We start from the raw sequence: 27,194 nt of genomic DNA on the forward strand, positions 1-27,194 counted from the left end.
TGGAAAGTGCTGAGCAGAATGTCTGGGGCATAATTACTTGACTGAATACATGGCAGCTATTATTATTTTACTACCAAATGAAATGCTCAGTGAAGTTGGCGGGTTAAATAGTTAAATAAAGACGTCGGGTGCACATTTTCTCCAAGATCGTCTGGGGCCATACTTGCTGTCTCATCTTCTCCATACCTCTCAAGCCCCCAACCCTCCTCTTAGTCTCTGCAGATAGTATTGGCTGGTAAGAACTTTCCCAACTTTACTCCATTTCAAGGCATCTGCAGCCACCCTTTCCCGCTGCCTCAGAATAGAAACTCTCTGAATCTTCCACAAGGTTAGTGCCTCCAGCTGCCTCAGAATAGAAACTCTCTGAATCTTCCACAAGGTTAGTGCCTCCAGCTGCCTCGGGCTCCTCCTGGGCATCGTTCACATATCTCCAAAGTCTCCTCTTTCCAATGGCTCCTTCCCCTCATCCTACAAAAATGCTCGTTTCCTGTCTTAAAACAAAAACAAGCCACTACAACAAAACCTTTTCCATCAAGTCTGATTATTCTTCAAGCCACCGCCTCAGTCTTTTCTCCTCCCTTTCACAGCCACATGTTTCCAAACAGGAGTCTCTATGTAGAGCCCAGACTTCTTAGCCTTCCGGTCACTCTTCAGCATACACAGCCTAGGTCCCCTCCTCACCTCGCTCTTCCAAAGGCGAAATGACCCAACGGCTGAATCCAATGGTCTCTTCTTAGTCCTCATCTCTCCAGACCTCTTTAAACACCCACCTCCTCCAAATGCTATCCTCTTTTGACTTCTTAACTCGACACTGTCTTGGGTCACCTCACACCCCTCTCCCCAACCATAGCTTTACCCCTTCCTCCTCTCTTAAATCTAGGTGAGCCTTCAGCCCCACAAACATTTACAGAGAGCTGATACACACCAGGCCCTGTGCCAGCTGTGCAGGAGGAATATGCAAATGTAGGCATGGTCCTGGCCTTTAAGGAACTTAGTCCAATAGAGGAGGACAAATAAATAATTAGAATACAAATACAACAGCAACTGGTGTGATGTTAGAGGTTGGTGCGGTGTGCTACAGAAGCACAGATGTTCCGAAATTCCACCCTCAGCTCTCTCTTTTCTGCAGTGGTGCCCTAGGTGATATCGTCTAGTCCCCAATTTCAACTACCACCTGTATGCTGAGGCCACCTGAATCTCTATTTCAACCCAATCTTTTCTCCTGAGGTTCATCCTTGTTATCTCCATGTGCCTGGTCGATGATCTTTTTATCTGAACCTCCCATGGGTGCTTAAACTCAGTACATCCAAAGATTACCTTCATTCCTTTCCCCTAAACCCTGCTCCTCTCTTCTGTCTCACTCCATCAATGGTATCACCATCTATGTAGGCACACAAACTTGAGGCTATCTTTTCTTTCTTCTTCTTTACCTCCCCCTTCCAGTTGATAAGTTCTACTGATCTGACCCCTGAGATGTCTCCCATTGCCATCCCTCTTTCTGTTCTTTTTTCTTTTGGCCACGCCGAGTGGCATGAGGGATCTTAGTTCCTCGACCAGGGATTGAACCCGTGCCCCCTGCAGTGGAGGCGCAGAGTCCTAACCACTGGACCGCCAGGGAATGGAGGGAATTCAATATCTCACGTTGCCATCCCTCCTTCTGTTCTTACTCCTGCTGTTCTTGTTAAATCGGTCATCATTTCTTATCTACTGCAACAGCCTCCGAGATAGTTTCCTTATGTGTCAATCCACTTAACACACTCTTCTAAAGAAAACTGATTTGAAGATATGATCACTCCCCTACTCAAATCCTTTGATCAATTCCCACTGCTTTCAGAATAAACTTCAAGCTCATCATGGTACTGAAGGCCCAAAGCACATTCCAGAGTGAAAGAGACTGAACCCAACTGGAATGTCATCTCATGAAGCCTTCTCTGACCACTGCATAATTAATTATTCCTTCTTTTGGGCTTTAATGGCATTTAAAAAATATTTTAAAAATTATTATCGACATATAATTCACATAACATAAACTTCACCATTTTAAAGTATACAATTTAGGGGACTTCCCTGGTGGTCCAGTGGTAAAGAATCCGCCTTCCAATGCAGGGGACTCGGGTTCGATCCCTGGTCGGGGAACTAAGATCCCACATGCCACGGGGCGACTAAGCCCGCGCACTACAACAAAGAGCCGAAGCATGACAACGAAAAAGATCCCGCAGGCTGCAACTAAGACCCGACGTAGCCAAAAAAATAAAGAAAATAAATAAATATTAAAAAAAAAAAGTATACAATTCAGTGGTTTTTAGTATATTCACAGAGTTGTACAAACATCTCCACTATCTAATTCCAGAACATTTCTATCAACCCAACAAGAAAGCAGTCACTCCCAATTTCCCCTTCCTCTACCTCCTGGCAACCACTAATTTACTTTCTGTTTTTATGGATTTACCTATTCTGGACTTCCACACAAATGGAATCATACAATATGTGGCCTTTTGTGTCTGGCTTCTTTCACTTAGTCTGTTTTCAGGGTTCTTCCATGTTAAAGCATGTATCAGTACTTCATTCCTTTTTATGGCTGAATAATATCCCATTTTATGGATACAACACATTTTGTTTATCTACTCATCAGTTAATGGGAATTTGGGTTGTTTCCACTTTTTGGCCATTATGCAATTAATCAATGCTATTATGAATGTTTATGTACAGGTTTTATGCTTTGAACTCTCTTGGGTATATACTTAGGTGTGGAATTGACAGATCGTACGTTTAATATTTTGAAGAACTGCCAAACTGGCTGCACTACGGTGGGAGTAGATTACTACTCCCATCAACGGTGGGAGTAGATTAGGATAGCGGATATGTAGACAAAATATAAACAAACATTTCTCCAATTTCTCCACATGCTCACCAATAACTGTTATTTTGGCTCTAGCCATCCTAGTGCGTGTGCAGTGGTATCTCCTAGTTCTGGTTAGCCTCTCCCTAGTGACTAATGATATTAAGCATCTTTTCATGTGCTTATTGGCCATTTGTATGTCTTCTTTATTGGACTGTGTATTCAAATTCTCTGCTAACTTTTAAATTGGGTTGAGTTTTAAGCGTCTATTACATATTCTGGTAGTAGACCCTTATCAGATATATGTGCTGCAAATATTTTCTCCTATTCTGTGGTTGTCTTTTTACTTTCTTGATAGTGTCCTTTGATGGATAAAAGTTTTTAATTTTGATGAAGTCTAATTTATCTTTTTTGGGGGGTTGTTTATGCTTTTGGTGTCACAGCCTAGAAACTACTGCCTCATCCAAGGTCATAAAGATTTATACCTATGTTTTCTTCTAAGAGTTTTATAGTTTTTAAAAATAGTTTTAGCTCTTACATTTAAGTCTTTGATCCATTTTGAGTTAAATTTTTATTGTGTGAGGTAAGAGTTCAAATTCATTCTTTGCATATAGATAGCCTGTTGTCCCAGAACCATTTGTTGAAAAGACCATTCTTTCTCCACTGAACTATCTTGACACTGTCCAAAACAAACCAATTGACCATAGATGTATGGATTAATCTCTGGACTCTGAATTCTATTCTACTGATCTATAGGTCTATCTTTATACCAGCACCACACTATCTTGATTATTCTATGACTTGCATCAAAATGTAAGTATCAGCACTTATTATAGTGCAGTATAACTTTATCTTCATTCATCCATTGATAGTCTACTGGATTATAAACTCCTTAAAGGAAAGATTCATCTCTCACTTATCTTTATAACCATTCTAACCTTTGTCCCTAGCACTGGCCCATGCCTCCACTGCAGCACACACACAGTACCTAGCACACAGCAGGAACTCAATGTTTGTTAAATAAATGAGTACATTTTCATGTCTTGGTGCCTTTGACCTATGCTGTCCATTTACCAGCATTTCTCTTCTCCATCTCTTTTGCCTACTGAAGCCCTATCCTTCAAGGCCCAGCTGAAATACAATCTTCTCAGTGAAGTTTCCCTCACATTTCCCATTATTAATTAACTGCTCTCTTCTTTGTTCTCTTATTGCAAGCTCTTTGTTCCTCCCACTCTCATACCGTAATATGAACTTTCCCCATGAGACTGTAAACATGTTGAGGGCAAGAACTGTCTAATCGTTTTAATCTCTGTATACCGTAGGAACTAAAGCAGTGCTTTACATACAGTGGGAACTTAGAAATTTGTTGAATTCAAATGAAGGGGCAAGGAGCCCATTGTAAGCCATGGCTATTATAGGAATCTGGTTATTCCCGTCCAGCCAAATTAATCTTCTTCCTGTTCTCCCTGTGCATCATTCCCCAGGCCTGGAAATCTCTCTGCATCCCCTTCTCCATCAGCCTGGCCCGGCATTCACCCCCCACCTCCACCATCCTTCCCTCTTATCCTTCCCTTCCCAGAACCTCTAAGATCAATTCCAACCGATTTGCCTCAGTTCTCATGTTCCCTCATTTTATTCTACCTGTCTCATCACTTGTTTGTATTTTCTCTACATAGTCACCATTCTAATCTATTACCATAAGCTCTATTACCCTATTCACTCTATCCATCAAATTCTGCTTTAAGAAATTCCACTGGCCTATGACAATTCTTTAGTAGTCCTGAAGTTTGACTTTTTAAGGTTTTACTGTGATAGGATATGGCCTGCAAATTAATTTGTACACATTGGCAGATTGCTCTGATAAAGTATTATTTCATTAAGGCAATGGCCAGTCTAGCCTCAGCAGCGACCTTACCTGTAACTCTTTTTCCTCCTGCCTCAGCATATTCCTAAGGATCTGGGTGGCATGTTTTTGAAATTCAGGATCCTAAGAATGGAAAATATGACAGCAGTGAGAGTTGGGGACCAGATCGATAGCTTTTATTCTCGTCTACCAGCTGACTCCTGGTCGAGGAAGGCTATGAGAGTAGAGCCTGGTTCGTAAGAATGTTTTGTGTAACACTCAGTATCTCACTGAAATTCAGTAAACATAAAATCTGATTTTGATTTCATTCTTAATTTCCTAGAAACCCTGGCTGTAATCACATCTGGTATCAATTGCTCTCTGAAGTCTCCCAGGACTTGCTGGTCGGTCTTCTTTCCAACCAGAAAATCCTGTTCCCTATTCCTATCTGCCTCCTGTCCTCTTTTAACTCCTCACACAGGTTATCCTGGCCCTTGGGTTCTCTCCCTACTGTTCTCGTCCTTTCCTGACTCTCTCCCCTACAGACTAGGCTCCATATTTCATTCCTCCAAGCAGCCTTTTTCCCCAGGAAGCCTTTTCCCCTACTCCTTGACTTATTCCATACCCTTGTAACAATGACTGGCAACAGTCTTTACAGATGCCTCTGACCATGTCTGGAGGTGTGCACCTTCTCCCCGATGGGGAGGAGAACTCTCAAAGGGCCTCCTTAGAGTCTTGCACACACATAGGAAACACACGGCATGCTGCTGTCTGATAAACTGCATATGCACTTACATGGAAGGAGGACACTAAGGCATGGAACACCCCTTTAATGCAGTTCTCATCTTGCTCTACTTTTTGATGGCCTTCATACAGCTCTTTGGCTTGTCTCTTCCTGCCAGCCTGCCATTTGATTTAACCTGCTTTCATTCCAATGGGGAGCTCTTCAAAGGGACACCAGAATGAGGAGAGGAGTAGGAGGACCATTACCTGCAGAGGTTTGGGTCCTGTGATGCGCTGTGGAGGTGGCAGAGGTGGAGGGGGTGGTGGTGGTGGGATCACAGGGGTGACTCGGGGAGCTCCTGCTGGGACTGGGTCCTGCTGGGGCCCAGAGACACCAATGGATGAGGGTGAAGAGCCCAGGAGGGTCAGTGCAACATAGGCACCAGCTGGAGGAAGGCAAAGAGAGGCTTGCTCAAGTGGTATTGTTCTCAACAGCAGACATTCAAGGTACAAAGGAGGGGGTTCTCCCTTCTCCTTCCATTAAGCTTATAGTTCTGCAGGTAAAGTTCTCCTCACTTTTAATGCCCCACCTGTTCTCTAATTTCTGTCCTTCCATCCTGCATCAACACAAGTATCCCTTCCTTCCCTTTCCTCATGCAGAGACCTCAACCAAAATCCCACCCGTAACTATCTGGGACCTGCCTGCCCAGTCCCTTGTTTCCTGGGACTGGGAGAGGGGAGTGAGCGGTATCTGAGTGAGACCTGGTCTTAGTAGAATATGATCTAAAACGTAGGGCAAAGATGGGTGGAAAAATAAAGATGTCGGATGAGAGACTAACAGTGTCTCCACTTGAAATGACAGTGGGGAACTGTGGTAGTCTACGATGATCGGGCCAAGAAGAAAGACTTCGGCTGCCTCGCACATCTACAAAGGAAGCCTCCTGGGGCAACAGGCCTGCTTCCACCCGTGCCCCATCTGATCCCCTAATTTCTTTCACTGTCAGCTCTCCCCAACTCACATTTGATAAGCTTCACCACTTCCAGATGTGAGCTATTGGTCACCATGGTGCCATTCACCTGTTGGGGGACAAACGACATTATTGAGTAATGGCAGTGGAAGCCCAGGGGATCCTTCTCCTAGGTCAATCGCCACTCCTTTAGGGAGCCATTTATCAATGCTCTCTAGCATAGTAAAACATTACAGAAGCTTGGTCAGAGTCAAGAAGGGCCTAGAATATGGAACCCAGCTATCTTAGTCCCCAGTCTCTGTCACATTATACTACTCACTCTCATGGTACCACCCCCCTACTCAGTGGCTGATGACAGCTGGTACGAAAACGGAAGTGTGGAGGATGGCCAAGGCCAGAAGTGACGCTGCACCCCCTCCTCTGGGGGCGGAGAGGGAAGGTCACTCACTTTGATGATCCGGTCGCCCTCTTTCACACCGGCTTTCATGGCTGCGCCTCCTGTGAGGAAGGAGAAGGCCTGGTCAGCAGAGCCCCACGACCTTTCCAGAGGTGGCTGAATCTACACCAACGACCCTGTCAGATCACCTTCCCCCTCAAATCTCTTCTCACCTCTCTGTGTTAAGTGCCTCAAATGCTGGGTGTACATCTTATTCTGCTCCAGTGACACAACTACCTTTGAGCTGGACTGGACTGTATAAGGACACATCTCTTGCTCTTTCCTCCACCTGGCTCAGAAGCCAGACTTCTCCTCTGAGAGCCAGGCCAAGGTGGCAGAGAGGCAGGGCCATGCTCTGGGGAGAGTAATGTGTGCTTTATTTGAATGTGTCTAGATGTGTTCCAAGGTCAAATAAGAGTTATTTCTATTATCCAGTGGGAAGAACGAGTTCACTGTATTAAACAATTGTTGAAGTAATAATCATTTTTAAGAGGAATATGAGAAAAGGATTACAACAAGCGTTTTCAAACCGTGGTCCCTAAGCCCTGAGAGGTTCACAAGGATATTATGGGGGTTCCTAGCATTAAGGATGATAATGATCACTGCTTTATTTTCTGTTAAAAAATTGTTCTGGAGCTGCAGTGGTTTTGATCACCACGTACAGTCGTCCCTCGGTATCCACCGGGGATCAGTTCTAGTACCTCCCACAGATATCAAAATCTGCAGATGTTCAAGTCCCTTACTTAAAATGGAGTAGTACACACCTGCGGGTTTCGCATCTGTGGATTCAACCAACTGCAGATGGAAATTTCAATCTGCAGTTGGTTGAATCCATGGATGCAGAATTCTCAGATGCGAAACTCACGGATATGGAAGGCCAAATGTAGTTTTAAATAAGTTAGAGTCCTAGTTTAAGTTATACCCAGGAAGCATAAGAAACACTAATGATGAGATAAGTTCATGAGGGACTCCCCTTGGGTCCAGTGGTAAAGAATCCACCTTCCAATGCAGGGGACTTGGGTTCGATCCCTGGGTGGGGAACTAAGATCCCACATGCCGCGGGGCAACTAAGCCCACGCACCACAACTACCGAGCCCATGTGCCTCAACTAGAGAGTCCACATGCCACAACTACTGAGCCCGCATGCCTCATCTACTGAGCCTGTGCACCACAACTACTGAGCCTGCGTGCTCTGGAGCCTGCACGTCACAACTAGAGAGAAGCCTGTGTGCCACAACACAGAGCCTGCGAGCTGCAATGAAAGTTCCCGCGTAACGCAACTAAGACCTGACGCAGCCAAATAAATAAATAAATAAAAAAAATAAATAAATAAAATATGTTCACTCAGAAAGCTTATTTTAAAAAAAAGAAAGAAAGAAGTTCACGAGAAGCATAAAAATTATGTTTCCTGTAAATCTGCCCCAAGATGATCCTTAAATCTGTAAGTTGCATTCATCTGATCAAAACAAAACTCCGACAAAGCACATCTAGATGTTTCTAGTCTGAAAAGAGAAATTACAGTGATGACTACATTCCAATTTGGCTTTTCAGTATTGGGACCCAGACTACCCTCATCTAAAGTGTGCTATTATGGAAAAGTACTTGCAAGTAGCTTGAAAACTCTCTTTTACACTGTCATCTAGAAACTAAAGGTGGAGAGGAAAGAGCTATTTTGCCTGAATGTATGAAACACGTGAGGTGACTTCTAATAACTTAGGGATTAAAAGAAATTAAACTTTTCAGAGTAAAGGAATTAGAGCAGAAGTTCTAAACTTCAGTAAGCATGAGACTCACCAGGAGAATTTGTTAAAAAGCATATTCCTTGACCTCCCTGCTAGCAAGTGATTCAGTACTCCTGGGACTGGGCCCCGGAATGAGGATTTCAATCATCCTAAGGGCCTAGGTGATTCCGATGTAGGCAGAACACAGACTACACTTTGAGAAACAGTGAATTGAGAAGCCTAAAATCTGGAAAAGGCAACAACTGCTTTGTTACTCTTGTGATTTCAATGCCAATCCAAGTGAAGTCTCTTCCCCTCTCCTGCCCGAAATACACATACATACTTAGATTTTCCAAAACTCATATTTTACTGCAAGCCATCCTTTTGTTCTTTCCTCTCCAGGTCTGAGAGGAGGAAAAATTGGAAGAGTGCTGAACTCACACTTCACTGGAGGGGATCCCCGTACTTTCTATATCAAAGAGACCATAGAGGCAAAGTACAAGTTACTGGCAGTCCCACTTGCTCTGTCTCACCCTAGTCCAGGAAGCTTGAGAGAATATGGAAGCAAAGAATAAAAGTATCTTTTCAGAGCTCTACCCCAGGATATGAAAAACAAACCTCTCACTGACAAAAGTTAACTACGAAACATAAGGAGCTATAATTATTTATATCCTTGTATGATCCACATACCTCATTTTGGTCATAAATTTGAAATTCTCTTTTCACTTTTCCCATTAAATAAATCCCAAATATTTCTCCCAAATTATGTAAGTATATTTCCTTCCCATTTTGCACTGTACTTAGTGGGAAAATGCTGGCCTGCCCCCTACCCCTTTCCTTGTACGCTTCTTCAAGCCTATGTTGCGCCAGGTTGCCAGGCCCAATCCCATTTGCTACACTGAAGTTCACTCCTGTTACGGATACTTGCTTGTGTTAGGGATACGTGCTTCATACTCTCCCCTACTCCCATCTCCTTCCTGATCATCTTCTTCAGTTTGGGTCACTTAACAACAATGATTCTACCACCTGACATATGACAGTGCTTTGAAATATGTGAAGCTTTTTCACACATCACTGGTTACTTGATCGATTTGCTTATAATGCCCTCCCACTCTCTACTCCCTTCCCACCAAATTTCTACCCTGCCAATGTGTTTTCCATGGCCATCTTTCAAACTACTCCTGAAATCCTATTTTCTTCTAAGGAGGCTTCCTAAACTGATCAGAAGGGAAATACTTAGCTTCGAACCACCAACTACCCAAATACAAACTTACAAACACCCTTTCCTCCCACGTACTGTCCAACACACATCTTTAGGTCATTTATTACTTAGTGTTAATATATCTGCAAATACATTTAGACTAGTGTGCCTGTCTCAACTGTGAACTGCTGCAGCACAGTGACCATTCGTGCACGGAGCAAGGTCATGTGAAGGTGAGAAAGAAGAAAGCGGGTCTTCGATTTCTCCACGGCATCTTCCAACCCAGGACGAGGAGCTCCCCTGGAGGGCAATCAGGCACCTGCCTGATGACCTGAAGGCTATTCTGCCATTTTCACACTTCCAACAGGGGAAACAAGCCTGGAGTGTGATCCCTAGAAATTCTGCCTGGAAGCTTAGCATTGTGGAGACTTCCCCAGATGCCCCTGGGGAACCAGTTCTAGAATGAATCATTCATGCCCCAGGATGCCCAGGTCTCCAGAGAAAGCACATGCAAGTTCTCCAAGTCCTATGGCACTGTCACATACATGGTGGCTTTGTAAGAACTGTACACTGCAGGTAGCAGGGACCTAACACTCACCAGGCCGCACAGACTGCACCAGAACAATGCGATCCCCGCTGACTGTGAAGCCGAAGCCATGCTGGTCCTTTTGGATGATGACACAGCGTTGAACGAGACCTGGTGAGAGGCAAGGAGGAGAAAGAAGGGAGTTCGGTAGGAACCATCATCAGAAAGTTAGTGCACACAAGCCAAGACCAATCCAGGGAAGTCCCAGTGTGTTTCTTCCTCCAGAAAGCCTTTCCAGATTCCCCAGACTTTTCCTGCCCACACACACTATTGCAATGCCTGCCTTCCTCAGTGATCGACAAAACCCTGTCACCTACTCTGTATTCTATACAAGAAATTCCTTTCTCTGAGGTGCTGAGATGTTTGTCTCTCTTATGCATGTCTGTCTTTTTAGGCCTGTTTGGGTGAGACTGGTCGAAGAAGGGGCATGGCCAACTCCAGCCTGAAGACTAATGTTACAGAGAAGCAGCCCTGGGATTGAAGCCTAAGTGAGACTGGAAGTTTTCCATCAAATTACGTCCAATGAATACAGCAGGTGGGACACCAGTGCTTGTTGATTCTGCAGAGCTGGATAACTCACGTGGGGTGACTGAGGGCTGGCCCCTTGTCAAAATCCAGGGAAGGATAAATGACAAGAGAAAACCCTGTGTGTCACACGTATAACCATATGCAGACTGTAGGAAAAAAGAAAGAGAGACTATAACTCTTAACTGACTCCATCCCTGTGGGCATGTACTAGACATCGTGCACATGTGCAGGTATGTGTGACTGCTTCCTGTGATGGAGAAAGCATGAATTCTAGAGTTAAAACTCAACTGGTTTCAGGTCCTGGTTGTGTCTCCTACAAGCCTGTACACTTGGCAAATTTTTTAACCACTGTGTCTCAGCTTCCTCATCCATAAAATAGGTATGATAAAATCTACTTTCTACAATTGACAAAAGGACTGAATAAGGTAATTTGTATAAAACATATAACACAATACCTAGCACACATTATGAGCTCAATATAAAGGCTAAGTTGTTTTACATCTGGGGTATACAGATCTGTCTGTATGGGTAAACACCTCTGTGTCTACGTGTTAATGCCCCGAGAAGGTTACCTGTTGTCTCAGAGGTGTCGGAGGGTTGGCGGTGGTGGGAAGGGGACTTGCGTTCAGGTGCTGAATCTCCCAAAGACAGGCTACTTAACCTGGAGAAAGAGTAAGAAAAGCACAACAATGAATTGGGCAGGGAGGGACCAGCCTTGTAGCAGAAGGAAGCTCTGTCAAAGGGGCCCTGAGTCTTGGGTAACAAGAGACCGACCCTCTCACCCTGTAACCCGCTCAATCTGGTGGGAGATCAGCCACATCTACACCACTGGCAACATCACCTATCTGGAATCCTAGGTTGGCAAGGCAAGCATGATCTCTTTAATGCCCAGCAAGGCGTGAAGGGAAATAACCCTTCCTGGAGTCAGGAGACAAAGAGACAATAGCAAGAACAGGGTGTGCACAAATACACATGCTTGTTGGGTCTTACCAGGCTGCAATGGGGCTGATGGAACAGAACGGAGGCAGCAGAGAAAATGAATGCGAGAAAAAGACAAGAAAAAAACAAACAGCTAGTTAGTTTTAGGTGATGATTTGTAAGGAAGGAGGGACTGGAAGGCAAGGATGGGAGAGTCACAAACACACAGAGGCCCTCAGGGACACAGCAGAGGACTGCAGTGGCTGTATCAGAGACACTCTCTCTCACTTTAGCTTCGTCTCTTCGTCCCTCTCCAAAACAAGTGTCTCTAGGAGGGTAACTAGGCCTTTAGTTGGGTAATTGGCAACTTTACCTGTTGGGTAATTGGCAACTTGTACCCTTTTCTAGAAAGGAGGCGTACAATGATGACCCGAGCCTCTGAAATTCCATTTATTTTGTGTGTACCATGGGAGAACAGGAATCTGGTCTGTTTGGTGGTAGTATTCCAACCCCATTCCTACAGCCAGCTTAAGTCACCCTGCTTAGAAACTATTAAGGCCCTGCAACCTCAAGGTACCACAGATGACCAAACCAGACCTAATAATAGGGCCCCTGCAGGAACAGGAGAAGCTCAGATCATTGCTATGCCTCCCCTTTTTAGAAAAGGGTACAAGTTGCCAGTTCCTAATCAATAGTTGCTGCCCCTCCAGATGGTGTCTCCTATTCATATCTAGCAAATGACTATGTAGAAGGGGCTTCGTGTAAGCACTGTGTGCAGTGGCAAAACACTGCAAAGAAGCTAAGTGTTCATAATGGGTGACGGGTTAAATAAACTGCAGTGTATCAATATAACGACACAGTATTCAGTCATATAAAAGAATGAGGGGGCTCTTTATATATGATAAGGAATAGTCTCCAAGACATGCTGTTGAGTGGGAAAAGGAAGATGCAGAATTATGTAGACGGTAGAAGAGAAGGAATGATTTGTATGTATATGTTTGCTTACGTATATATAAAATGTGTAAAATACCTCTGAAAGGGTACAAAAGAAACATATATCATTGGTTGCCTCTGAGGAAGGAAACTGTGCCAGGGGCAAAGGGATGGAGTTGGAATCTTTTCATTATCTTCTTGTTTGTACCATTTAAATTCTGAGTCATGTGAAGGCACTAACTATTCAAATAATAAATACAACACAGTACAAATAAATAACTTTTAAATTTAAAAGAGGGGTCTTCTTCCCCCCCTCACCCTGGCACCCCACTTACCTGGACAGGTGAGACTGCTTTTTACTGGCTGATCTTTGGATCAGAGAGAGAAGGACATCAAGGAAGAAGAGAGCGTGGGGCCCAGGACAGAGTGACGCAGGAAAGGAGGAAGCAAGGAAGAAAACGAAACAAGACATAAACCAGACAAGACACTGGAGATGGTTGGTTTAAAAGAGAAACCACAATCAAGCTAAGAAGGACCCGGGGTGGAAACTGGTCAATGCAGTAGAACCACCTTACTAAAATGCAGATTTACCTGTGCCATTTTGCTGATTGAAACCTTTTAGAGCTTCCCCATTGTCTTGGGAGAAAGGTCACCCTGCCTTCAAGCGAGGCCATTAGCCACAGCATCGAAAAGGCAGTACTGCCTGATGCCAGTCAGCACCCGTCCGCCGTCTCCCACAGCTCCCAGTACCTATCCTTACTGCATACAATCAGTGGAGCTGCTTGTGCGCTTGTCTGTAGGGCTGTAAGGTCCAGGAAGTCAGGGTGGTCTTGTTGATCAGCACCCCCTGTGCCTGACACAGTGAATGCTCTGTCCTATTTTTGGTCCCTGCTCTTCACTGTTCTTTCACTTGCCATGGTTTCTGGCTCCTGTCTTTGCCCATACTGCTCCTTCTTCCTAGATGTTCTTCTTACTCTACTCCCCATTACTATGCCTGCCAGCCAGACAAGAAGGTGAACTTCCAGAAGCTACAACTTCTGGCTTTCTTCAAATTACCCTAGTCCATCATGCCCTGCCACCCCCCACCTCCTCATCCGAGGTAAAGATTCAACTTAGCTCATCATTTAATGAATGTCCTAGAATCTATGGATGATAACTAAACTTACTGTGGTAATCATCTTGCAGTACATGGACGCCAGGTCATTACGCTGTACATCTTAAACTTAGGCAGTGCTGTGTGTCAATTATACCTCAATAAAATGGAAAAAAAAAAAGTCCTAGATTCTAGACCTGTGCTATCTATCTAATACAACAGCCACTAGCCACATGTAGATATTTAAATTTTAAAATTCTGTTTCTCAGTTGTACTATGGCTAGTGGCTACCATACAGGACAGTGCAGAATAAAACACTTCCGTCGCTGCACAAAGTTCAATTGCACAGCGCTGCTCTAGATACTATGCCAGGCACTACGGGGTACAAAAATGAATAAGACACAGTCACTTGCAGGTAATGGATGAGGTATACATATAGAACTTTAGTATAAACACTGAATGGCAACAGCTCCGCTCCCCACATCGGTGAGGGATTCTCAGAATGAACTTTTAAAGGTTTGTTATTCCAGCTGCTCATTTGCTGTCTTCGGCTAGATCCACAACATCCCACCCCTGGGTTACCCAGAATGGGCGTGCACTTCTCCCTCCTTACTACTTCAGGAGAAAGTCCATTCTATCTTGGGACAGCTTGGGCCTCCTCCTTGCCTTGTTCTGCTTGACTTTGCAGGAAACTGGTTTCCTATGCCCACATTTAAGCTTAGAAGGAATGGTCTGGTAACTTAACCTGGTTTGGTTTTGCATTTGAGCTAGGTTGTGAGCTGTTCAACGTAACTCAAAGCACAGGAAGCCAAGGTTTATGTACCTGGCTGTAGAGGACTGTTAGGGGCAAAGACAAGGATCATTTCAGCAGCCATTGAAAGTTCTTCTAAAAAAAAAAAAAAAAAAATCACAGGCTAGGGCAGAGACAGTGGAGGACATGGGGGATGACAACATAAGTATACCTGGAACAGATGCAATATTTTTTTTTTTCTCTTTGAGAGCTTAAAGGAGGAAAAACTACCACTGAATGAGAGGAGGAAGAAACGTCTGTATCAGCAGATCAAGACTTTAATGGTGGGCTCTCCCTCTTCCTGATGACATTCCCATCAAAACTGGGCAGCAGAGATCAGATTCCAATCAGCCTAAATCTGATGGGCATGGAGAAAGCCCAGGAGAGTAGAGAAGTTCCTGCAAAATTTGTGGCTCTCTAAATGGCATCATTGAGATAGATCTTCTGAATCAACTTCTCAGTAACCCCCATATTTATCCAGTCAGTTATGGAGACTGGTAAGTCCTTTTATGTTTTCCCAGAGTTGCTCCTTCCTTTACATTATCACTGATATCCATCACTTTAAGCCACATTTAAGTCCATTGCCTCAAGTCTGGATGACTTAAAAAAAAAAAAAAAAACCTCTTGTTTTCACTCTCCAGTCCCTCCAGCATTCTACCACAAAGGACTAACTTCCCCAAACAATATTTCTTTGGGTCCCCCCCTGGTCAAGAACCTATGATTTCCCTTCTTACTATCTATATGATCAGATGTGCGTGCAATTACCTGGTATTAAAGGCCTTTCATCAAGTGGATCCAAGTACCTTTCAAATTCACTCTTATTACTTGTTCACTTTTCCTTACCTCTACTGGATCCTAAAAGATGCTGTGCTCATTCTCACCTCTGCTTTATGAAGACCTCCATCCCTTCTCTCTATCCCTCCTTTACTCCTTTTTCAAGGCTCTGGTCAAATGGCATTGATTCCATGAGGCCTCCCCTGGCCACTGCAGCTTGCATTTCTTTTACCCCAACATTTTTTGGGAAAATTTTCAAACCTATTATTAAAGTTGAAGGGGCAGCATGATGAACACCTACATACCCTTCATCTAGATTCACCAATTAACATTTGTCACTTGCTTTATCTTTCTATGATTATACACTTTCTCCCATTTGAAAGTTGCACACATCATGACATTTTACCCCTAAATACTTCAGCATATGTCCCCCAAGACCCTTGGAATTCTATATAACCACAATGCCATCAGCACACCCAATGAGTTTAACTTTGATACGATAATATTATCTAGGGCTTCCCTGGTGGAGCAGTGGTTAAGAATCCGCCTGCCAATGCAGGGGACACGGGTTCGATCCCCGGTCCGGGAAGATCCCACATGCCACAGAGCAACTAAGTCCGTGCACCACAACTACTGAGCCTGCACTCTAGAGCCCGCGAGCCACAACTACTGGAACCCGCGAGCCACAACTACTGGAACCCACGAGCCACAACTACTGAAGCCCGCGTGCCTAGAGCCCATGCTCCGCAACAAGAGAAGCCACAACGATGAGAAGCCACGACGATGAGAAGCCGGCGCACCGCAACGAAGAATAGCCCCCGCTCTCTGCAACTAGAGAAAGCCCGTGCACAGCAACGAAGACCCAACACAGCCAAATAAATAAAAACAAAAAATAATAATATTATCTAATATATAGTCTATATTCAAATTTCCCTAATTGTTTCATTAATCTCCTACATAGTTGTTCCCCAACTGCCTCAATACACGATCCAGTCAAAGATCTCAGAATTGCATTCATTCATGGTTTTTAGATTTATTTAATCTAGAATATCACTCCCCTGCCTGCCCACTTTTCTTGGTCTCTCCTAACACTGACATGTAGAAGAGTTCAGGCCAGTTACCTTATTGAATGGCCTGCAACAGATCTGCCTGTCTCCTCAGGATTAGATTCAGATTAAACATTTTAAAATAATATTAGATAAGTGATGTAGCATAACGTGCCCATTTCTGGTGATCCTAGGTTTGATTACTTAGATAAGTTGGTGCTCCTAAGATTTCTCAATGGTAAAAGTATATTTTCCCACTTGAATTAGTGGGAAATCTGTGGGGTGATATTTTGAGACTGGTGAATATCCTGTCGTCCAACAGCTTCCCACCCAACAGTTTTACTATCCATTGATGATCCTGGCCTGAACCACTTACTGCACTGGTGGCTGCAAAATGGCATTTTGGGAAAATTTTCAAACCTATATTAAAGTTGAAGGGGCAGCATGATGAGATGAAGGAATTCTATCATTCCTTCTACATCTATTAGCAGGCAATCTTGTAAAGAAGGTCATTTTGTCCCTTTTCTGGAATAGTGCTATGAACTCATGAATTTTTTCCCCCAATGCAATGCATTATAATCCATTACTGCTTTTAAAAAAATGTTAAAGTTGTCCCAATTTGGCTGGTGGGAGCTTCTACAAGCCAGCTCCTGTGTCCTTTAAAGTGTCACTATCTGTCTTTGAGTGCATCCTTATTTTCTGGCACACACACAAAAATACTCCAGGCTCACCTTGTATTTTCCCTATGTCAGACTTTGACTCAAACATTTCTCTAAGGAGCCCTGGTTCCTTTTAGTAGGAAATGTATTTAGAAACAAGATCTGGATGCTAGGTGCTCAGTGCTGCTAAGCTGTCACTGCTTCTAGGCCCTTTCAATGGACAGAGCCAGGAAATAAATTGATTAAGAAATTGTGAGTTCACAATAAAATCTCGTTCGACTCCAACACTACAGGGTTCTTCCTCATCTTCCCCAATTCCATATTTTATCTTCCTTTTCCCATAGTGAGACCCTTGTTCACAAACAATAGTAATATATTTACTCATTTGCTCTATTCTCTAATACATCAAATACTGTTTCCAGAGTTACTACATCAGTAACACTGGCAACAGCAAACTTACTAAGTAAAGTTCAGCGCTTCCTTGCAATTCTTTCTGTCCTTAGACTATATCCCACTAAAGGTATACAGCCAGTACTGTGTGTGAAAGTTACTTTGGATTAATTCTTCTTTATGTTATCAATTTGAAATGCATTTAAGTTACTTTTTTTTTGGCTGCACCATGCAGCATGTGGGATCTTAGTCCCCCACCAGGGACCGAACCTGTGCCCCCTGCAGTGGAAGCGTGGAGTCTTAACCACTGTACCGTCAGGGAAGTCCCTAGGTTTCTTTTTATATTCGTCTGTAATTTTAGGGTTTGCTTTTTCAGGCTTATTTATTTAATTTTATTTTTTGAATTTGTCAAACATTTACATGGTTGAAAACTCAAAATGCAATTTAAAAGGTATATTCAGAAGTGTCCCTGTCCCTTCATCCCACTCCTCCCCAAGTAACCACTTTCATTTGTTTTTGGTTTTCTGTGTTTCTTCTTGTAAAAACTAAGCAAACACATATAAATATTCTTATTTTCCTTTCTTGCTTCCACAATCTTTTACACTTTGATTCCTCATTTAATATACCCTCAAAGAAACTCCATATCAGTTCACAGAAATCTTCCATTTCCTCATCCTTTTCTTTACAATGCAGCCCACATTCTTTCACAAATGTTCCTCCTTCCTACACTGCTCCCTATCATCTGCTGTGTTAGTCCGGCCTCTCTGCCAGAGGGCAAAGGTTACAGGGTGTTCTTCCCGGTATGCTCGCCAGCACCAGACACAGGATGGGCGCTCTGCAAATACATGGTGAAAGCGCCTCCTCATCCTAGCCTAGAGGGCATGTGAGGAAGCAAGGAAAGTTCTGGTGACCTTCCAGACAGCAAAGCTGAAGAGTGGTACCAGCCCACAAATCCCTGCTGTTGGCCTATGGTATTTGTGTGTGTGTGTGTGTGTGCGTGTATACACACATATATACATGTATATATGTGTATACACGCACACACACACACACACACACACATATATATGTATATATGTGTGTTTAAAATTAATTGTTAAAAATTTTAAAAATCAGGCAATTTCATATTTAAAAATACAGGTTTCTGGTTTCTCTTGAAAAGGCAGAAGTTCTGGCACCACTGGGGCTTTAGTCTCATATGGTGACAGCTGGCTTAAGCTGGGTGGTAACAGCCCCTTTCAATGGGAGGTCTCTTCATCCTCAGTCCCATCCCACAACAAATGTGTAATTGAGGGAAAGGCCGAGAATATCCCCGTTCTGTGATAATAATTATTAAGTTCTTACTAGCTACCAGGTACCATGCTAAACATTTGACATACATTATCTTATTTAACCATCACAAAAGCCTGGTGAGGCAGGTAGTACATCTCCATTCTCAGATGAGTGAACAGAGGTTAAGTAACTGACTTCAAGGTCTGTGTTCCTCAACAAAAAGCTACATGACCTGTGCTGGTATGTAGATCTAATTGGTCTTTACTGGACTTTCTCTATTTTCTTTTTTACATACATACGTACACACATGCACACATATACAAACACACATATAATATATACATCTCACATGTGCACACATATATAATATATATGACATATACATGAGATACAAATACATAATACATATATGCAATACATGTATATAAAGATATATAACACATATGATAGATATAAAAAGTATACTATACATAGGCTGACCTAGGTGTTTTGAGTCTGGGGCAAAGTAATGTTCTTGAATCCCTGCCCAAAGCGAGGAGTAGTAACCAGGAAAGAGCTACCTTACCAGGACCTTAGTTCTAGATAAAGTCCACACTCACTGAACCCTGACCTGGTCCTACTGGTCTGGTTTCCCTTATCTGCCAGGGTGGAGCTTTAAGCAGCCTCCTGGCACCCTAACTTTCTGAGGATTCTGCCTCTGGGTAGAATTTTCCCTATGGTCTGAGGCTGGAAACATAGCACATCCCTATAGTAAAGAAAAGAGGCCAGTTTGCAGACAATCCTTGCTGACAGAATATGACACAAATGCTCCCTAAGAGCTTATGTAACTGAAGACATTTAGAGGTAAAAAAGGGTACAGATCAAGTAAAAGCAGTGGTTTCAATCAGAACCAGAGTGCAAAGTTAACACTTTAAATGATATTGCAGAAAAGCGTTGGGCTTGGAAATAAGGGAAATTCAGGTGCTAATTCCAATTCTGTCTCTAATTCACTGTGGGCCACCAGCCACTTGACTTCTACACGTGTCAATTCTCTCATCTGTAAAAGTAGTGGGCAGAAAAATGGAGTGGGAAAGTCTCTGGCAATGTAGCCACATCTCACATCTCAAGTGGATCACTTACTAGCTGAGGAGCAGCATATGAATTACTTCAGGCTCCAACCCTGTGGGTTCAACTCAGCAGGTCTGTGGTATGAATACTATTTTTATTTCAACAGGCAGTCCAAGTGATTCCTTATTTAGAGGACCGTAACTTTGAGGAACTCTCAAAACAAGTCCCTTAACTTCTTAGTCTATCATCTGTTTTCCCTGGTAGACCTTAAACCCCTTGAGAACAAGGATGGCATCTTACTCATCCTTGTAACACCAGTCAAGGCCCAGCAAAGTGTCTTGTGCATGGTGGGCACCTGCTTCAAAATGTTTGCTGAAGGAATGTACACGTCCTTTCTTTCTCCCAGAGCTGAGGTGAGGATCAAAGAGGTAATATTTGTTAAGTTCTTTGGAAGTGTAAAGTCCTATGCAAATGGCTCTACTGTGTTTTCTGAAGTCTTGTCCAGGTCCAGATTGGGTGACCTACACTCAACATGTGTCAGAGGTGAGCGGAACAGTACAAGACTGAGTGAGTGAACAATACATGGAAAAGTGGGGATGACTCCTGGTGTGTTCTAATTCTAGGTAGGGCAGAGCCAGGAAAGCTCTCCTTCGCACTTCCATGAAGGACTCCTGGAGAACAAGAGGCTTGGGGACTTGTTCGACGATCAGAGCAGACAACTTGGCAGACAGGGTTGTGTGGAGGCAGAGAACCGGTATGCCGACAGGGTAGCACGCGGCCCATGTGGTATGGTCTGGAAAGCACAGCTTTAGGGGTAAAGTACGGGCTCCAGCTCAGGCTCAGCCTTGTCCTCACTGCGTAGTCTCAGGCAAACCACCCAACCTCTCCAAGTCCCAGTTTCTCCATAACAAATGTGGGTAATTCAACTTTCCTCAAAGGGTGACTGGCGGAACCAAATCACCATCACTGATCCCTCAAAGCTAAAATGTTCACACTGAAATCAATCTCCCCAGCCCAAGCCTGACCCTGGATCCTGAGCAAATAGTTCCTCCTCAGGAAACAGGGCCACACACAGTTGCTCATGCCAGAAACCTGAGTTATTTCTGACACCCCCTCAAATCTAACCAACTGCCAAGTCCTACTGATATTACCTATTATTTTTGGAATCCACTTACTTTTGCCCCTTCCTGCCACACGCTGGTGGAAGACACCTCTCACCTAGAACAACTGGTCTCCTCACATCTCCTCCAGCCTCCACTCCTTTAGAATTCACCCATTCTCTACACACAGTCAGGGGGGTTTCTTCAAAAGATAATTTAGAACACACATCACCCTTCCGTGGTTTCCCGCTATCCTTGTATAAAGTTCCAAATCCTTTGCATGGCCTAGCAGGTTCTCATCTCTTGTCCTTCCCCCCCTGCCCCCCACCTTGCTCACTATATTCCAAACCTAGGGGCCTTCCCTCCCACCTCGGCCAGGCCAACTCACACTCATTCTTCACGGTTCAGCGTAAACGCTTCTTCTCAGCGAAGCTTTCTCCGATACCCAAGAAGCTGAATCTCCCCTGAAATTTCCCTTTGCAATGCCTAGCTCAATAGTAACTAGTTATTTGGGTGTTTTCCTGATTTTTTAATGCCTACTTTCCTCATTTAATGATAAACTTCATTGTCTCTTATTCTCTAGAGCACATAGCAGCTCCAGAACACAGTACATAGTGGACATTCAATAAATACATGTTGAAAGATGAAATCAGATAATAAACACAAAAGAACTTTATAGACATCAAAATATCGTAAGCACATACTTACCATCAAAAGGAAGTGTTCTGAGTAACCTCCACAACGTGTGTATGTTAGGGTTAAATCCACAGTTTCACAGTTTTAACAAAGGCTAAATGAAGTAGGAAGGTGTTAGCCTCTCCACGCACTTATAGCAGGGAGTGACATCAACCTGGCTGTAAGAACTGGTTAAGCTCCTAAAGTCTTCCATCTCTCAGATCTCTAGAATCCAATTCTGTACACAAAGCAGCGAAGCATTCACTAAACAAGAAAATGCATGTTAGGATGTGTTGGTAACTACAAAGTAGATCTGGTTGAAGGGATGGTCAAAGGAGGAATCAGAGAGGAGACATTTAACCAGAGCCTGGGGAAGGGTGGAATTCTGATGGGAAGCTGTGCTGGGCTAGGACATGCTAGGGGGAGGAAACAGCAGAAGTAGAGGCACAGAAGGAGGTCAAGAACACAGCGAATTTGGTGAGGCTGTCAGTGCATCACAGGGGAGAAAAGAGGAAAGGGCCAGACAAGAGGAGTGAACAAGAGATAAAACTGAAAAGACATGGGTTCTCATCCTGGTTCTGCCACTTAACAGCTGGTGGACATTAGGAAACTCTCTCAAACTCACTGAGTCTCAGTTTCTCCACCTAAAAAATGTGGATAATTCACCTGCCCTGCTCTACCTATCTCATAGAGCTGCTGTGAGAATTAAATGAGATAGGGAATATCAAAGGTTTTCAAAACTAAAACAACATATTCATGTTAGAAGTACAAGGACAGAGGAAAAGGTTAGGGCAGGCTATGGATTTTATTCTTTACAGAGGGGAGCTGTTGAAGGTTTTCTAGACGGGAGTAACAGGAGCAGATCTAGTTCCTTAAAAAACTAAAAATAGAACTACCATACGACCCAGCAATCCCACTACTGGGCATATACCCTGAGAAAACCATAATTCAAAAAGAGTCATGTACCACAATGTTCATTGCAGCTCTATTTACAATAGCCAGGACATGGAAGCAACCTAAGTGTCCATCAACAGATGAATGGATAAAGAAGATATGGCACATATATACAATGGAATATTACTCAGCCATAAAAAGAAATGAAATTGAGTTATTTGTAGTGAGGTGGATGGACCTAGAGTCTGTCATACAGAGTGAAGTAGGTCAGAAAGAGAAAAACAAATACCGTATGCTAACACATATATATGGAATCTAAGAAAAAAAAAAAAAAAAAAGGTCATGAAGAACCTAGGGGCAAGACGGGAATAAAGACGCAGACCTACTAGAGAATGGACTTGAGGATACGGGGAGGGGGAAGGGTAAGCTGGGACGAAGTGAGGGAGTGGCATGGACATATATACACTACCGAATGTAAAATAGATAGCTAGTGGGAAGCAGCCGCATAGCACAGGGAGATCAGCTCGGTGCTCTGTGACCACCTAGAGGTGTGGGATAGGGAGGGTGGGAGGGAGGGAGATGCAAGAGGGAAGAGATATGGGAACATATTGTATATGTATAACTGATTCACTTTGTTATAAAGCAGAAACTAACATACCATTGTAAAGCAATTATACTCCAATAAAGATGTTAAAAAAAAAAAAAAAGACAGGTCTGACTGCAGTGAGTAGAGGAGACAAGAAGACATTAAGGCTGGAGGCCCAGAGAACAGGTGGGGCAGAGATGATGTGTACCTGAATGAGAGCCCAGCTGCTGGGATATAATAGCAAAGGCAGGAGAGAGAGAGACCACTGAGAGTGGCTGCTGGAGGCCGACATGAGGAGTACCCTTCTGGCCCTGCACTGAGTAACAGCGAAGCCGCAGAGCACCCGAAATGTGACTAGTCTGAACTGAGACACTGTCAGTACAAAATACACACAAGATTTCAAAGACTAAGTACAAAAAAAAAAGAATGTAAAATATTAATAATTTTTATATCGATTACATGTTGAAATAACATATTTTGAATATACTGAGTTAAATGAAATACACATTAAAATTAATTCACCTGTTTCTCTTTACTATTTCTAATGTGGCTACTAGAAAATTTTCAGTTACACTCAAGGCTTGCACTCTATTTCTATTGGACAGCGCTGGTCTGGCCTCCTCTGGCCACAGCTGTACTGCACTGTGCCTTCTCTCCCATGGCAGGGCCTTGTGCCCTTCAGACCAGTCAAAGGAAGCTAGAAATCTGCCCAGAGTCACTCCTCCCAAGCACCTTTGTTTCCCACAGCACCTGGTCCACGTTTCTGCCAAAGCACTTCATACCTGGGCGCCGACCTTTCTCCCTTGTTTGCTGGACTGTGAGCCCCTGAGGGCACGCCACGGAGTCTCTGGAGCCCCAGTGAGGAAGCAGTGAGCCCTGCCCTGGGGGTGGCCGTCCGCAGTGCTGAGCAGAGAACAATGCCACACGACCCTGGCTGTGCACCCTTCTCTTCACTCAGAACCCAACACCCCACTAGCCTCCCAGGCTCTACCAGCACAGGTACAGACGCACATCTGATGTCTATAAGTTGTCACACATCCCTCAGGAAAAGCTCAACGCTCAGGCTATGCCCAGGAATTCAAACTGATATTGAGGAGCGGCGTGGGGGAGTGTGGAGTTAGAACGGGCGTGTGTCCTGGCTGTCTCTGATCATTTGTGTGACCGAGGGAAAGTTACTCTCTGTGATCCTCAGTTTTCTCATCTATAAAACTGGAATACTAGCTACCTGTCCTGCAGGGCTGTTGTAAGAACTGGTGTAATGTAAGTGAAGTCTCTAGCACAATGTCTGGCACAGAGCAATGCTCAAAAAATGATTGCTATTCTTGTTATTTATGAGACCCTAAGTCAAACATAATTAGTAAGCTACTGCTAAAGCCATCATATCCTGCCTCACAGCACAAAATAAACAAATTCTGAGTCATCTAATACAGACGCAACCATCTCACAGATGTCCTCTGAAGCAAATGAACTATTGCTATTATATTAGTTGACATTCATTTGCTTTTGTCTAAGTATCCTCCAAACTGTTACCTTTGATAAAAATAATGTGCTTCAGGACAGAAAGAAGAGACCAAGAGACTGGATACCAGTGCTAATGCTGCCATTCACTAGCTGTGTAATTCCGTGTGTGTGTGTGTGTGTGTGTGTGTGTGTGTGGTCTGGGGGCGTGGCGGCGCACACAGGAAGGGAAATCATGGAGATCATGGAGGCTGCCATAGCAGCAGGGAGAGAACAGGCCAAGGTGGTGAGAGGGCAGGACTGACAGTCTAGACATCTGGGTTCTAGACCAAATCTGCCCCTATTTTTTTGTTTACCCTTGAAAAAAATTATATAGAACAAGCACCTAATATGTTACAGGCATTCATTTAATCCTCACAATAACCTGGTGAGGTAGACATTGTTATTTGCCTTAACAGATGAGAAAATGAGATTCAGAGAAGTTAAATAGTTTGCCCAAGAACACAGGTGCTAAATGATAGAGCCAGAAACATGAGCTTAAGTTGGCCTGACCAAAGTCCAGTCTTGCCCTCTCAGCACCTTGACTTCATCTCCTGCAATGAAGGGGTTGGACCACATTATCTCCCGTCCTTTCTCACGCTAACGTTGCATGATTCTTTGTCCGTCACCATGTTTCTTTGGCATATCAGGTCTTTGCACCCAGAGGGGGCTCAGGTAGAACTAAATTCATTCGACTGGGAGAAAACAGTAGACACCGTCACCAACAATCATCTAGAAGCACTTCCAGGTCCGTACTGGTAAGGCCCACAAGATGGCTAAGAATATTTTTATTCATTTCCCAGTTTTCACAAAAGCAAAGGAATAAGAAGCAAAGCCTAGAATTCACAAGGTAAAGAATAAGCATCTGTCATAAGGCCCAAGGCTTAGGAGGGTGGAGTGGAAAGGGTCTCCATCTATGGAATGAGGTTTCTTCCTTGCCTACATCATGCCCACTGTGTGACAGTGGACAAGCCACATAACACCTCTAAGTTTCAGCTTTCGTGCTGGTAAAACAGGAAGATCACGCTTTGCACTTCTCACAGGGCACTGGGATAACTAAATTATTTGTAAACCAAAAATCACTCTACAGGTATATCTTGTTTTACCTAAAGTTTTCCTGGAAAGGTAAGTAAATGTGTCCTAAGTGAATCCTCCTGAAGGTGATGACACTAATTTAAAAACAAACTTTCAAAAGACTGGGTTTTCTTAAAGCAAGGCATACCTTGCTTTCTACTCCGTAAAAATAGAATTGTTATTCGAGTCAGTTTTTTATTGTTGGCACAAATAAAGGACAAACCAGAAAACAAATAACCCAGAATAACAGCCAATCCAAGAAGTCTCCGCTTTGATTTAAAAAAGTTTTGTCATTTGTCTCAGAAGATTCACCTTTCTGATTCACTTTGTTAAGGTGGATTTTAAATTAGCGGTTTCAATTCCCTGAGTTCATAACACAATCATTAGGAAAGTACTTGGTGGCAGAAGAAAGCTAGTCTTCGATTTTAAAACTGCCAAGGTTAAACCATAAAATGAGTAACTAGCAGAGGTAACATGAGTTGACGTGGGTTGACAGTAGCACATCTGCTCTGCTTTGCAATCCCTTTCCCTACCTCAGGGAGGTGGTACCCTTTTCTTCAGCTGAGGTAACTGCAGGAAGATGCAAATCTAGTCATAGCATCTAAGCTACCAACTGTAATGGGGGGAGGGGATCCAGAACATCACATTCTTAGCTAGTGACTTCAGGAAGCCGGGCCGGAGGCAGAGAGAAGAAAGAAGGGTGGGGGCAGGGGCTTCTTCTCCAGCCTGCAACAGGCTCCCTACAAATTCCTGTTCCATCCTCCTAAAAGCTGCCCGGAAACTCCCCTCCTTCTGGAAGCTTTCCTCAGTTAACTCTCTAATGATGACCACTCCTATTCTTTGCATCCTGCTAGCCCTTAAGCATTTGACTTGTGCTACAAACACATATATCCTTGCCTCCGTATTACTTTAAAAGGGAACTCAAGTATTCTGTGTTTTGTCTAATAAAATACTTGTTCTGAAGGAAGGACTCACTGTCTTCTATTTCTGTGTCTCTTTAGCACCTGCATCTCCAGCCACCTGACCTGGGCCCCCCAACCGATAACCTGAGCTCTACAAGGGATACTTTACAGACATGGTTGGTTAGGAAGCTGATAGAAAGCCAGCCAGGGAACATCTGAGTCAACTTCCCTAGTAGCCAGATCCCTGAAGCTCTCGTCGCAGTTTCATCGCCAAGTGATCCACTTTGGACCTCCCTGACCCTTACTCCCTCCCCTCATTTTGACTGATGGGACCGGGACTGCTGGACCAGCCACTGTTATTAAAACATAAACTTGGCCTAAGACAACTCCGAGCAACAACTCAGGTATATGCCTGCCTGAAAGGAGGTAGAATGGGCAGACCACAAACCAGAAGAACACTCCACTGGCTCTGCCTAGCTGGGTACTTCTCGAGTCTGCTGATCTAGCTCATACACGTAAAGAGAGGAAACCAGCTGCTGCCTTCTCTGTTGGGGGAGATGCCAGGCCAAGACAAGGGTTTTTAGAGCAATGGCTGTTACCACTTCCAGCAAGTGCTGCTGCCTCTTATACCCTTTCCTACTGAATGAAACCTTTCATACTGGGGTGGGGTGGGGGACTGCACAACAGTGGAAGAGATAT

At 43.8% G+C, this 27,194-nt stretch overlaps 1 protein-coding gene across 9 annotated transcripts in view; it reads right to left on the bottom strand.

The window, feature by feature from the left end:
* ARHGEF11 (Rho guanine nucleotide exchange factor 11) overlaps positions 1–27,194 on the bottom strand; it is a 112,028-nt gene that overhangs the window by 37,010 nt on the left and 47,824 nt on the right. For 7 of the 9 annotated variants that reach the window (XM_059934270.1, XM_059934260.1, XM_059934230.1 and 4 more), the window contains exons 2-9: positions 13,032–13,064; positions 11,836–11,850; positions 11,418–11,506; positions 10,330–10,428; positions 6,822–6,871; positions 6,425–6,482; positions 5,673–5,851; positions 4,755–4,826 (exon numbers count right to left, since the gene is read on the bottom strand). In XM_059934270.1, coding sequence (XP_059790253.1) covers positions 4,755–4,826; positions 5,673–5,851; positions 6,425–6,482; positions 6,822–6,871; positions 10,330–10,428; positions 11,418–11,506; positions 11,836–11,850; positions 13,032–13,064 — 595 coding nt within the window. The remainder of the gene's footprint in view (positions 1–4,754; positions 4,827–5,672; positions 5,852–6,424; positions 6,483–6,821; positions 6,872–10,329; positions 10,429–11,417; positions 11,507–11,835; positions 11,851–13,031; positions 13,065–27,194) is intronic. The other 2 variants (XM_059934240.1, XM_059934251.1) reach the window with 2 other exon arrangements.

This window comes from Balaenoptera ricei, chromosome 1 (assembly GCF_028023285.1).
Source record: "Balaenoptera ricei isolate mBalRic1 chromosome 1, mBalRic1.hap2, whole genome shotgun sequence".
Lineage (NCBI taxonomy): Eukaryota > Metazoa > Chordata > Mammalia > Artiodactyla > Balaenopteridae > Balaenoptera > Balaenoptera ricei.